Below are 14,460 nucleotides of genomic sequence, written 5' to 3' on the forward strand. Positions count from 1 at the left end.
GACCAGCTCTATACTCTCGGCAGGGTCCTTGAGGGTGCATGGGAGTTTGCCCAACCAGTCTACATGTGCTTTGTGGACTTGGAGAAGGCATTCGACCGTGTACCCCGGGAAATCCTGTGGGGAGTGCTCAGAGAGTATGGGGTAACGGACTGTCTTATTGTGGCGGTTCGCTCCCTGTATAATCAGTGTCAGAGCTTGGTCCGCATTGCCGGCAGTAAGTCGGACACGTTTCCAGTGAGGGTTGGACTCCGCCAAGGCTGCCCTTTGTCACCGATTCTGTTCATAACCTTTATGGACAGAATTTCTAGGCGCAGTCAGGGCGTTGAGGGTATCTGGTTTGGTGGCTGCAGGATTAGGTCTCTGCTATTTGCAGATGATGTGGTCCTGATGGCTTCCTCCGGCCAAGATCTTCAGCTCTCACTGGATCGGTTCGCAGCCGAGTGTGAAGCGACTGGGATGGGAATCAGCACCTCCAAGTCCGAGTCCATGGTTCTCTCCCGGAAAAGGGTGGAGTGCCATCTCCGGGTTGGGGAGGAGATCTTGCCCCAAGTGGAGGAGTTCAAGTACCTCGGAGTCTTGTTCACGAGTGGGGGAAGAGTGGATCGTGAGATCGACAGGCGGATCTGTGCGGCGTCATCAGTAATGCGGACGCTGTATCGATCCGTTGTGGTGAAGAAGGAGCTGAGCCGGAAGGCAAAGCTCTCGATTTACCGGTCGATCTACGTTCCCATCCTCACCTATGGTCATGAGCTTTGGGTCATGACCGAAAGGACAAGATCACGGGTACAAGCAGCCGAAATGAGTTTCCTCCGCCGAGTGGCGGGGCTCTCCCTTAGAGATAGGGTGAGAAGCTCTGTCATTCGAGGGGAGCTCAAAGTAAAGCCGCTGCTCCTCCACATCGAGAGGAGCCAGATGAGGTGGTTCGGGTATCTGGTCAGGATGCCACCCGAACGCCTCCCTAGGAAGGTGTTTCGGGCACGTCCGACCGGTAGGAGGCCACGGGGAAGACCCAGGACACGCTGGGAAGACTATGTCTCCCGGCTGGCCTGGGAACGCCTCGGGATCCCCCGGGAGGAGCTGGACGAAGTGGCTGGGGAGAGGGAAGTCTGGGCTTCCCTGCTTAAGCTGCTGCCCCCGCGATCCGACCTCGGATAAGCGGAAGTAGATGGATGGTTGGATGGATAATTATAATAATTTAAAAAAAAAAAAAAAAAAAAAAAATTATTTTTTTATTTTTTATTTTTTACTATAATTCGTGCTGGGTCCGGACGGACACGTCGCTGGGTCCGGACATGGACCGCGGTCCGCCTGTTGAGGATCACTGCTCTAGCCAGTAAGCCAGGGGTGTCCAAAGTGCGGCCCGCAGCTAATCTTTTAACGGCTCGTGGTACTTTGCTTTAAATATTTTACTTTGAAATGTTTTGGGGGGAAACTATTGGACATTTGTCTCTTGATTTTTGCCATTAAAACAAAGTTTTCTTTGACAAAGGGCATACAAAACCCAAAACCAGTGAAGTTGGCACTTTGTGTAATTCGTAAATAAAAACAGAATACAATGATTTGCAAATCTTTTTCAACTTATATTTAATTTAATAAACTGCAAAGACAAGATATTTAATGTTCGAACTGAGAAACTTAATTTTTTTTTCAAATAATCATTAACTTTGAATTTAATGTCAGCAACACATTGCAAAAAAGTTGGCACAGGGGCATTTTTACCACTGTGTTACATGGCCTTTCCTTTTAGGGGCGGTATGGCGTAGTGGGTAGAGCGGCCATGCCAGAAACCTTGAGGGTTGCAAGTTCGCCCCCCGCCTCTTGACATCCAAATCGCTGCAGTTGTGTCCTTGGGCAGGACACTTCACCCTTGCCTCCGGTGCCGCTCACACTGGTGAATGAATGATGAATGAATGATAGGTGGTGGTCGGAGGGGCCGTAGGCGCAAACTGGCAGCCTCGCTTCCGTCAGTCTACCCCAGGGCAGCTGTGGCTACAAATGTAGCTTACCACCACCAGGTGTGAATGCATGATGGGTTCCCACTTCTCTGTGAGCGCTTTGAGTAGAAAAGCGCAATATAAAATCTAATCTATTTTTATTATTATTAACAACACTCAGTAAACATTTGAAGCTTTTCAGGTGGAATTATTTCCCATTCTTGCTTGATGTACAGCTTAAGTTGTTCAGTTGTGATATTTAAGGCATTACAATGCACCACACATTTTCAATGGGAGACAGGTCCGGACTACAGGCAGGCCAGTCTAGTACCCGCACTATTTTACTATGAAGCCACGCTGTTGTAACACGTGGCATGGCATTATCTTGCTGAAATAAGCAGGGGCGTCCATGATAACGTTGCTGAGATGGCAACATATGCTGCTCCAAAACCTGTATGTACCTTTCAGCATTAATGGTGCCTTCACAGATGTGTAAGTTACCCATGTCTTGGGCACTAATACACCCCCATACCATCACAAATGCTGGCTTTTGAACTTTGCGCCTAGAACAATCCGGATGGTTCTTTTTCTCTTTGTTCCGGAGGACACGACGTCCACAGTTTCCACATCCTAACTTCCTTGCAATATCTAGTTGAGAAATGTTGTTCTTAAACAACTTGCTCAGACATTTGTTCACAAAGTGGTGACCCCCCCCTATCCTTGTTTGTGAATGACTGAGCATTTCATGGAAGCTGCTTTTATACACAATCATGGCACCCACCTGTTCCCAATTAGCCGGTTCACCTATGGCAGGGGTCAGCAACCCGCGGCTCTAGAGCCGCATGCAGCTCTTTAGCGCCGCCCTAGTGGCTCTCTGGAGCTTTTTCAAAAATGTATGAAAAATGGAAAAAGATGAGGGGGAAAAAATATATTTTTTGTTTTAATATGGTTTCTCTAGGAGGACAAACATGACACAAGCCTCCCTAATTGTTACAAAGCACACTGTTTATATTAAACATGCTTCACTGATTCGAGTATTTGGCGAGCGTCCTACTAATTTTGGCGGTCCTTGAACTCACCGTAGTTTGTTTACATGTATAACTTTCTCCGACTTTCTAGGACGTGTTTTATGCCACTTCTTTTTCTGTCTCATTTTGTCCACCAAACTTTCCACAGAGGTGAGTTTTGTTGATGTTATTGATTTGTGTGGAGTGCTAATCAGACATGTTTGGTCACTGCATGACTGCAAGCTAATCGATGCTAACATGCTATTTAGGCTAGCTATATGTACATATTGCATCATTATGCCTCATTTGTAGCTATATTTGAGGTCATTTAGTTTCCTTTAAGTCCTCTTAATTCAATGTATATCTCATGACACACTATCTGTATGTAATATGGCTTTTAATTTTTTGCGGCTCCAGACAGATTTGTTTTTGTATTTTTGGTCCAATATGGCTCTTTCAACATTTTGGGTTGCCGACCCCTGACCTATGGGATGTTCCAAATAAGTGTTCGATGAGCAATCTTCAACTTTCTCAGTCTTTTTTGCCGATTGTGTCAGCTTTTTTGAAACATGTTGCAGGCATCAAATTCCAAATAAGCTAATATTTGCAAAAAAATAACAAAGTTTTTCAGTTCGAATGTTAAGTATCTTAAATGTCTTTGCAGTCTATTCAACTGAATATAGGTTTAAAAGGATTTGCAAATCATTGTATTCTGTTTTTATATACGGTTTACACAATATGCCAACTTCACTGGTTTTGGGTTTTGTAATACTCTTAAAATAATTATAATCATAAAAAACATAAAAAGTGAGAAAAAAAAAACAACAAACAGGTGAAAAGGACCGAGAAAATGTTGCAATGTCGACTCTACTAACACAAAGCTGCCATGCAGGCTGTTATTCTCTTTAAAGCTGTCATTGCTCAAAAGTAATAATGAATCATAATAAATTATGTTATGAATTATTGACCTATCCATGGCTCCAATTACTTCAGATCAAATATTCCACTTTTTAAATATTTTTGGGGTTAAATATTGCATATTTTGTGTGTTTGCTAAATAAAAAACAATGTTTTCTTTGACAAAAATGGCATAAAACAAACAAATAAAAAAATTATAAAAACGTATAATCGACAGATAGTTTGGAAGTTGATCTTGAGACTTAAGTCATGAAAGTAAAAAAAAAAAAAGTATGACTTACTTTTAACAGTTTTATGAGTGGGGCCTTTTTAAATCCCCAAACATTTTAGTAGGATTTTTTTTTTAACTGTTCCGAAAGGGACAAGCCGTAGAAAATGGATGGATGGATGTTATTGCTAAAAAGAAAAATTATAATAATGAATGGTGTTATGAATTATTTACCTATTTAAGGCTGAAATTGCTTTACATCAAATATTCTACTTCGGAATTTTTTGGGGGGAAACTATTCAACATTTGTTTCTTGATTTTTGCCATAAAAACAAGTTGTTTTTTTTACAAAGGGCATAAAATATTTTTTTAAATGTATACTTGATATTGACAGACATAATATTGACATACTTTTTTACATTTTTATGACGGAGATCTTTCCGGGTCCTTGGTACCAATCTTAAGGAGAACACTAGAGGTTAAAAAAAAATCTATATAATAAAATAAATAAATATACTGTACATATATATTGGCTTTGATTTACCAGTGGCAGCACGGTGGTATAGGGGCTATAGTGTGTGTGCCTCACAATGAGAAGGTCCTGGGTCCTCAGGGTCTTTCTGTGTGTAGTTTGTGTGGGTTCCCTCCGGGTACTGTAGCTTCCTCCCACCTCCAAAGACATGCACCTGGGGATAGGTTGATTGGCAACACTAAATTGGCCCTAGTGTGTGAATGTGAGTATGAATGTCTATCTGTGTTGGCCCTGTGATGAGGTGGCGACTTGTCCAGGGTGTACCCCGCCTTCCGGCCGAGTGCAACTGGGATAGCTCCAGCACCCCCATGACCCTGAGATGGGCAAGCAGTAGAAATGGCTGGATGCATGGATTTTCCAGTGTGTGACCCTCAGTGGAAAAAAAATGGACATCCGGTGGGTGGCGGTTGCACATAATCAGTTTGCACCCGCCGGTATACAAAGAAGAAGATATGCTTGTGTGCTTCCTGGGTGCAGTTACCCCAAACTACCAGAAGATGTCCCCGTCGCCTTTATATACCTCACGTCTACACTTTTTTAGTTGCCTCGGGAAAAGACGTCGGCAAAGCTAAGCGGACATGTTTACATTGTTTTGTACTTCTAAAATCGGATTGTGGTAAAAAAAATTTCGAACAATATACCTTCAAAATATATTTCTTTAAATGTATTTGATAACTATGTATTTTTTCCCGATTGTTTAGAATCTGAGTTATGTCCGCTTAGATTCGCGGGTAGCCATTAGCCCAGCTCGGTTACCAGCGTGGAAGCAGCCTCCTTAATATTATTATCCGTCTGTCACCATCACAACCACCGCCCACTATTGCCACGCCACGGAGCTCTGGCAGAACATCGGCTCGCATCACAAGGCCTGGGAGGGGCTCAGTCTCGCGGTCTCGCCGCCATTGGCTGCCACGGCACTACCGACAGCTTTACGGTACAGGGGGACGGCGAAAGAGGATGTTGTCCCTTCCACGCTGCGGAGAGACGACTCATCTGGGCTCCGGCATGCTTGTCCTCCGGTTCACGTCATCCTAAAGCCGCCCGAAGCACAAAGAAATGCCCGCCGAGTCACGCCGACACATTGTTCAGGCACCGCGGGGGGAGAGAAGCATGTAACCGGCTAGAGTGGCACCGGCGGGGCGGCAAAGAGTGGCACCACCTGGCACTTCTTTCTCATTCTTTCCTGTCGTTTTCCAGCTGAGAGTGACGCCTCCTCCTCCTCCTCGTTGTTTTTGGGATCTTTTGCAGTGTGCGCAAAATGAGCGAGGAAGTGTCAGAGGTCCCCAAAGAGCTTATGGGTAAGAAAAGATGATTATTTCGTGGCCATGTGTTCAAGCCTGCGCGTGCTCTTGTCACACTGCGTGTTGTCCCCACTGCACAGTCTCTCATTGTGCCTGCAAGCAGACAATAGTGGGGTTGTCTGCACTTGTGTGAAACTGCCACTTTACATTTATAGAGGTAGATTCCTTCAGCTAACTCCTCATACAAGCTGTGCAGACACTGATTGCACACTTTACTGTACAACTTACACAAAAACCCTAGCATATGACTTCTTACTATTGGTACACTCATTTTAAGGGCCCTATGGGTGCAGGTATGTCATCAGGTTTTAAAACTCATGTGTTACATAGTGTGCAAAATTATTTGTTTTGTGGATTACACCCCAATGCCTAAATGTACAACTGTGATATTATAGGGCTGCAATGATCATTAGCTTAACACTTAGATTTATATGATGTTACTTAGATTAAACGTTTCATGACTGTAACTAATAAATAATGATCAAGTCCAGACCACAAGCAGTGCCCGGAACTTTAAATACACCTACATAGTTTCTGCACGGATGCTACAATAGCGCACACATGAGAGTGTTGGTGTGTGGGTGCCGTGATCTGTGTGGCGGCCAACAGCTGTGATAAAATTAAAATAGGTATAAAGTGTTTTTTTATCCGATTCCTAGATGAATCGTACTGACTAGGGCTGGGCGATATGGACGAAAAAGTATATCTCCATATATTTTTACTTAAACTCGATATTCGATATATATCTCGATATATTTTCCGGTGAAAGTATACATATAAAGATATTCATTTATGGACTATCACACACGTACGGTTCTGGTCAGCGCCAAGTAAGTGACTTGACTTAATTGTGTTTGGTCATTTTAACGTGAAATAAATTGTTTTGATATTACGATATTTTCTTAATAAATAAATGATAAATGGGTTATACTCGTATAGCGCTTTTCTACCTTCAAGGTACTCAAAGCACTTTGACAGTATTTCCACATTCACCCATTCACACACACATTCACACACTGATGGAGGGAGCTGCCATGCAAGGCGCTAACCAGCAGCCATCAGGAGCAAGGGGTGAAGTGTCTTGCCCAAGGACACAACGGATGTGACTAGGATGGTAGAAGGTGGGGATTGAACCCCAGTAACCAGCAACCCTCTGATTGCTGGCACGGCCACTCTACCAACTTCGCCACGCCGTCCCAATGCATATCTTGTTTAAAAATATATCGATATATCTTACAAACTTGATGTATTGCCCAGCCTTAGTACTGACTAATTGACGGATTACTCAAACCCAAAAATGATCGACAGCTGCAGCTCTAATTATATATTTTTTGTTTATTTGAGTGGCATTTGTGCATCTCGGTTAGGTTGTTGCTTTGTTGAATGGCGGCCATGTTTTGTAAAGCCAATCACTCAAATTTTACAAACATGAGCTTAGCAGTCCCCCGAAAGTGTATACCAAATTTCTGGGTGATTCGACTAAAATCTCTGAAGTTTTGTAGGTTGTATTGTAGAGCGCATTAAGAGGTGTGAGAAATGTCAAGTCAATCCAATAGGGATGTGAATTTCACAACAACTTACAATTCGATTTTCGATACTTGGGGTGACGATTCGATTCATAATACATTTTTGATTCAACATGATTCTCGATTCAAACCGATTCTCAATTTTCAAACAGGATACAAAAGCTCCACTTAGCTGCTGACTTATAACGTATGCGTGCAAGCAGTAAGCTGGAAATAGCCTAAAAACGTCTTTATAAAAATGTATTCTCAAAAGAACAAAAAATTATAAAATAAATAAATGTATTTTTTTTATTATTTCAATCAGAATAATGTGAATCTTGATTCGATTGTGATTCGATTTTTTTCAGCAACCCTACAAACCAACTTATGGGGTTTAACAGTGCTACTTAGAAGTATACTTGTCCGAAAAGTAATAGCACAGGCAACGCAGCCAGGGTACATGTTTTGCCAAATTTGTATCCTTTTGTGTGCAGCGGTTCAGCAGTGGAATAATTACCTTCTGTAAACAAATACACACAATCTTGGGAAAAAATTGGACAGAGGTGTCCTGTAAATGTAGGAGTACCCCATGTGTAAGTATAGGGCCTAAAGGTAACTACTTGTGCTTTTAGAAGGATACCAGCTTTTGTCTCTGTACTTTGTACTTTTATGACAATAAAACATAGACTTTGACCTGTATTAAGAAGACATTTCCATATATGCCCACTGTCGGAAAGAGGGTTTCAATATCTGTCCCAAACAGGTTCAAGCTACATGAATGTACCCAACAGGGTAAACATCTGAGTCCTGCTGCTGTGTCTAACTGTCTTTATTTGCCAAGCAGTCAGTATTTGACACATTGGTGCAATATTGGACAAGCACAGGCATTTTAGAGCCCATCCATGGACAAAAACTTATTCCGTTTAATGGCTGCATGTGGTATTATTATTAGTAGGGACTTGTTGCAAACTCTCAAAGATGACCTCATAGGCTGTGTTAGGTAATAGTGTGCCTCATCCCCAAATTAACCCTGTATGTCGTGTTTTGTGGCATTTAGGAAAAGAAACAAACATGTTCTCAGTGTGTCCAATGCGGTATGATAAGAATCACATGTCATGCTGTGTGGATGATAACAATTGTTAGCACTTAACTCTTGACTGGTGCCAGTGACTCAGAAGCAGCATGCAAGATCACCCTCTCAACACAGACTGCTTTTAGAAAGAACTATTCAACTCTGCATGACTGTTATGTATTGAGAAGCATTCAGTAAAGTTGTCCTACTGCCAATAAAAACTGTTTCAGTTTTAGTCCAGCATAATTTGGTCCATATAGACCAAACGTGTTTTCCCACTTTGGTGTGATTGTTTGGTCAGGTGGGAACACCTTAATGAAACTCAGACTAGATTGGTAAACGTGGTCTCTAGTTTTGTTCCAAACAAAGTCTGGCATGGCTCAATTTTGTTTGGAAAGAGGATTGTTTATTTAAGTCTTCCCCTTGAAGTGTAGTCAACTGTTTGCAGGTGTACTTAACTTGTTAGACAATTATTGAAGATGAAAATATTTCAAAATAGTCTGTCAGGGCTAGTTAGCTGGCGCCACGGGGCCAAATCTGGCCTGTGGATGACACCTTAGCGGCCTTCAAGATCAGTTCAAAACTTTGAAGACAAACATTTAAATCCTAAAAGCACCAGTGCTCCTGTTGTATAGAGGAGCTTGGACTCCTGTAAACATATTGACAGATCCTGGCTTGTTTTGACATTTTTACCTTGCTAGCAAACATAGAACACTGGGGTCCACGCTTGTGATTTACATAACTGAGGAGTTCCTCAAGGCACTCCCTTGAGTCACCTCCTTTTTGACAGTTACAATTGTTGTTTTGATTGATGTGATTTATGTAACTAAAGTGCAAGGTAGCTTGTTTACTTCAGATGCAGTCAGTAGTCATTTGTTCAACTTCTTTAGCTTTACCAGTGGTGTTCCTCAAGGTTCCATTTCAGGTCGTCTCTTTTTCAGCATTTGGGCTATTCAAATGGTGGCCTGCAAGTTCAGTTCAAAAAACTTCTGAGAGACTCACATTTTTGTAGCAGATTTGTAAAATGCTGTCAAAGAGATGATCTTTGACTAGCTTCTTTTTGCAAAATGTCCTTCAACACAGCAGACCGCTTTTGTAAATATGACAAAATAAATAGACCAAAATCAAATCTCTCCTGTAGAGGACGCTGGTTCTCTGGAATGTACAAAAATAAACTATTTAACTAGTGAAAATAACTAGTGAAGAGAGACGTCTGGCCCCCTGATCCTTAACTTTAGGAATTATAGCCAGAAAAACAATTTTGTTGAATATCCCTGCTGTGCAGCCTATGAAACTGTATGTTTACTTTTTTGCAATATCACATTGTTGTGATGTTTTGTGTACCGAACACAGTGATTAACTGCTGACCAGTCCAGGGTGTATCCCACCTGTCCATCGGGATAGGCTCCAGCTAACTACTGACTCTAAATAGTATTAGCAGTAGAAAATTAATACGTAATGCACCAGAACAAAATGGTAATTATTTTTTCCATGTCATTGCCCTTCACAAAATTGTGCAGAAACATTCATCCATTCATTTTCCTATACTGTTGTTCTCATTAGGAAACCTAGCTCAGGTGACTTTGGGTTAGAGGCAGGATACACTCCAGTGTGTCAATCATAGTCAGTAACACATAGACATCCTCATTCACACCAGTGTACCAAGCAACCAAGTTGGTATGGTATGGAAGGGTGTAACGGTACACAAAAATTTCAGCTCGGTACGTACCTCGGTTTAGAGGTCACGGTTCGGTTCATTTTCGGTACAGTAAGTAAACAACAAAATATACATTTTATGGTTATTTATGTACCAACATTTGTAAACAATGGCTTTATCCTTTTAACATTGCTTTAAAATAGCTCTGTGTGTGCTGGATGTGAGCCACCACTAGGCTGATCAGTGCAACAGCAGGCAGTCCTGAATGCTAAGCATAACAATAACATACATATACACACAGAGTCGATTGCCATGGTTAATGCAGTCAACATACGGTATATGAAATAAAAACTAAATAAGATAAGGCTCAGAATTGGTTTCTTAACAAAACCTTTCTACATATAAAGTGCAACATTTCCACATATAAAGTGCAACATTAAACTGATTCAAGTTGTTGCTCAGATTAAATAAAATGACAAAACTTTTCTTCTACATAAAAAAAGTGCAACATTAAACAGTTTCAAGTCAACTCAGCCTCAGATTAACTTTTCTTTCTCCCCCCCCAGCCTTTAACCCTGGTGACTTTCACTCAATGTTCATGTTTTTTGCCAGAAAAATCAGTTTATCCACATTGTCTGCAGAAAGAGCAGACTTGCTTGCAGTTAAAATGTCTCCAGCTGTGGAAAATACCCTTTCACTGGGCACAGAGCTAGCAGGTATGGCGAGGTAGTGCCTGGCTAACTTGGCACTAAGAGGATATATGGGCTTATTGTTCTTCCCCCATAAAAGTGGGTCAAAATGTAGTTTTTAATGCAATATGGTCTTAAATCTGCTGCTATAAAAACACCAACGGCATTTGTTATTGCTTTAGCCCTGCGGTGGGAGGTGTTTGTTCGTCTTTCCCTTTGTTGAAGCGATGTTATCCATTGTTGTATCGCACCGCGAAGCCCAAATGTTCCCAAACGAGAGATCTTAACGAGGCAAGAGGGTCTTCCTGCTCTGGCTTTTGCATGTTGTAGTAGCCCGGTCGTTGCTAGCATGCCGTGTGTTGTGCCTCAGTGTGCATTGTTTACACAACGTGCGGTGCGCTACTTAATATGTCCGTGTGGAAACTCGTTCGGTAAACCTCCGAACCGAACTGAAACCACCATACCGAAACGGTTCAATACAAATACATGTACCGTTACACCCTTTATGGTGTGGTATGGTACAACAACAGTACAATGCACTAGCACTTGGATCTTTGATTGGTATTGTGGTATATGGTATTGTACTGATAGTTCCAACTTTTGACGAAGAAATCCCCAAATTGTACAATATACCAAACACAAATGGGTCTGCTTGGTGTGAACAGTTATCGAGTTGCTTTGAGACAATCGGGACAGGAGATGCAGCCACTACGTATACCAATCTGCATCCGCAACGTTGATTCTAATTAGGCCTACTGTATACGCTGTAACTAAGCCACAGAGTAGCTGGCTGGCAAAATTAGCACCACTGCTCCAGATGAAATTAATCAGAGAACTTGCTTGTTCCTGCTTCAAGTCATTCAAATATTCAAGGTCTGGAGAAGTACTTGAGATTTTACAAATGCTACATGAAGAAAAGACGCTCATGTTCTGAGGAACTTCTATAGCCCGATAAAACGTTTTTAGTTCCTTTTTTCCTCCTAATTATTTGTTTCCTTTTGATCTGAAGAACCCTGTAGGCAAGGATATGCCGGCACAGATGCGCTCAAGCAGATTCTCTCTCAGAATGTAGCAGCCGATGTGTGAAGAGCGCTGAGAGGCAGCTGACCCACTTCTGCTCTCGGGGCCAGCTTGCCAAGTTTGGAGCTCCTCCTGGGTGTGACCAATCAAGCCGAACGGAGCACACAGCATAATATGGCTGTCTAAGTTTAATTGCTCTGACTCATTATTACTAAGTCACTTTTCGGTCATCAATACTTTTAATGTGAGAGTTCACACATTCTGTTAGTGCCAATGAAAAAGGGCCACGAAGAAACAAAGGTCTTCACCCAAACTTGGTTTTAGTGGCGACCTAGTATCCGAGAAAATGAAAACGACCTAACTTTAATGTTCCACTAAACTTTGTAGAAGGGTAGGATATGGGTCTAGAAAAAACCTATTAGTTGGTGCAAGTTTGTTTATTGGAATTTCGGGTACCAAAATTACTGGTAAGTGGAATTGTCTATGAATGGTCTCTATATCATTCAGGTCATTGTATTCTCAAGATATTCAATCAATTAATCAATCGCTACTGGACTGTTCAGTTTGTCTTAAAAGACTACATCTGACCAATATAGGAAGCCTTGACCAGGGTTGCAAAATTTCGGGAATATTCTAAGTTGGAAAATTTCCTTGGGAATTAACAGGAATATATGGGAATTAATGGGAATAAACATTGAATGCAACATGCTAGATCTTGCAGCATGATTATAAGCTAAAACAACCTGATTTAATGCAAATTCAGTAGAATTTCTACCCTTCAGTGTGCATTCCTCCATCACATGCACAGATAATTCCCAGCATGCTACACACTACAGCAGGGCTATTGAGGCCACACTAGTATTTGAGCCCAAGGACTTCATCCAGTCAGGTAAGTTTTGATGATATTACTGCGGTAAATATATTTGATCTATGGTATTTAAGTTTAATAGAGGTGTAATTGCTTGTTACTGTATGACTGTAAAGTTAAAGTTAAGGTGAAAAGTACCAATGATTGTCACACACACAAGGTGTGGTGAAATTTGTCCTCTGCATTTGACCCATACCCTTGCTCACCCCCTGGGAGGTGAAGGGAGCAGTGGGCAGCAGCAGTGGCAGTGCCCGGGATTCATTTTGGTGATTTAACCCCCAATTCCAACCCTTGATGCTGAGTGCCAAGCAGGGTGGTAATGGGTCCCATTTTTATAGTAAGTTTATAGGGACGGCGTGGCGAAGTTGGGAGAGTGGCCGTGCCAGCAATCTGAGGGTTACTGGTTCAATCCCCACCTTCTACCATCCGAGTCACGTCCGTTGTGTCCTTGAGCAAGATACTTCACCCTTGCTCCTGATGGGCCTGGTTAGCGCCGTGCATGGCAGCTCCCGCCATCAGTGTGTGAATGTGTGTGTGTGAGAATGGGTGAATGTGGAAATAGTGCCAAAGTGCTTTGAGTTCCTTAAAAAGGTAAACAAGCGCTATACAAGTACAACCCATTTACCATTTACCATTTTTATAGTCTTTGGTATGACTCGGCCGGGGTTTGAACTCACAACCTACCGATCTCAGGGCGGACACTCTAACTACTAGGCCACAGACTACTCCAACAGACTTCCACTCAAGCTAGCTAGCTGTTCCTGTACTTGTTAAATGATTTTGGGGCTAATATCTCTAGCTAGCTACGTTTATGTACCACCACAGTCTCATAATGAACCGAACATATTTCTCCGTTAGCCGTGATGCTAATTTTGTCTATGTTAAATCCCATTCATTTATGCTAACAACGTTAGCGATCCGAATTTACCTTTTTTGTGATCTGTAAAGTTCAACTAGCAAATACTAAATCAAAACGTGTAGTTTCTTGTGCCTTCTGTTCTGCTAGCCATTCTGTTGTCATACAAGAATGTAGGTTACAGTTTGATTTAGCATGCTGATTGAGTGTTCATTTATTCATCTAGCCTATTTCTATTAATTTGTCCATCAGTAAGATATTTTTTAAGACTACTCCAATTGTTTAGCTGACTATTTATATCTGTGTTTGGCATTGCATTCGTGTTTTACAAGAATAAATGAATACAAACAGAATAATGCCACGTACACCATCTGATATGTGGAGACATTTCACCCCAACCAATGTAGGCGGTAAGGCTGTGTACATTTGCAAATACTGGTACTGTGCAAATAGCTATGTCAAAAATACCACAAAGATGCAGCAGCATATAGACAAGTGTCCAATAATATATAATTATTGTAATTCCTCATTAATTCCCATATATTCCCATTAATTCCCATGGACGGTGTCCAACTTTGAATAATCAAAAAATGGTCAATATTTCCAAACTTCCCGAGTTTAACTTCCTGTGGTAAATTTCCGGAAACTTTCCACCCCTTTGCAACGCTAGCCTTGACCAAATCTGAGCAACAGTAATATGTGAGTAATTAATGTGACACTGGGAGCAAGGTTAGTGAAGTGACGTGTCTTTCCTAAGTACACAATGGCAGTGATTAGGACGGCAGTAGCTGAAATTGTACCAGGAACCCTCAAGTTAATTTAAGGCTGCTCTACCGTCTTAACCACACCGTTCAACCTAAGTCATAGCATGAACTGCTGAAGCCTGCTCGGAT

At 41.8% G+C, this 14,460-nt stretch overlaps 1 protein-coding gene across 2 annotated transcripts in view; it reads left to right on the plus strand.

Annotated features, from left to right (window-relative positions):
• Window positions 1-5,232: 5,232 nt before the first annotated feature.
• Window positions 5,233-14,460, plus strand: part of LOC133598614 (F-actin-uncapping protein LRRC16A-like) — a 135,690-nt gene continuing 126,462 nt past the window's right edge. Inside the window, exon 1 of one of the 2 annotated variants that reach the window (XM_061951344.1) lies at window positions 5,233-5,897. In XM_061951344.1, the coding sequence (XP_061807328.1) occupies window positions 5,858-5,897 (40 nt within the window). In that variant the 5' untranslated portion in view covers window positions 5,233-5,857. The remainder of the gene's footprint in view (window positions 5,898-14,460) is intronic. The other variant, XM_061951337.1, reaches the window with a different exon arrangement.

Source organism: Nerophis lumbriciformis, linkage group LG04, assembly GCF_033978685.3.
Source record: "Nerophis lumbriciformis linkage group LG04, RoL_Nlum_v2.1, whole genome shotgun sequence".
Lineage (NCBI taxonomy): Eukaryota > Metazoa > Chordata > Actinopteri > Syngnathiformes > Syngnathidae > Nerophis > Nerophis lumbriciformis.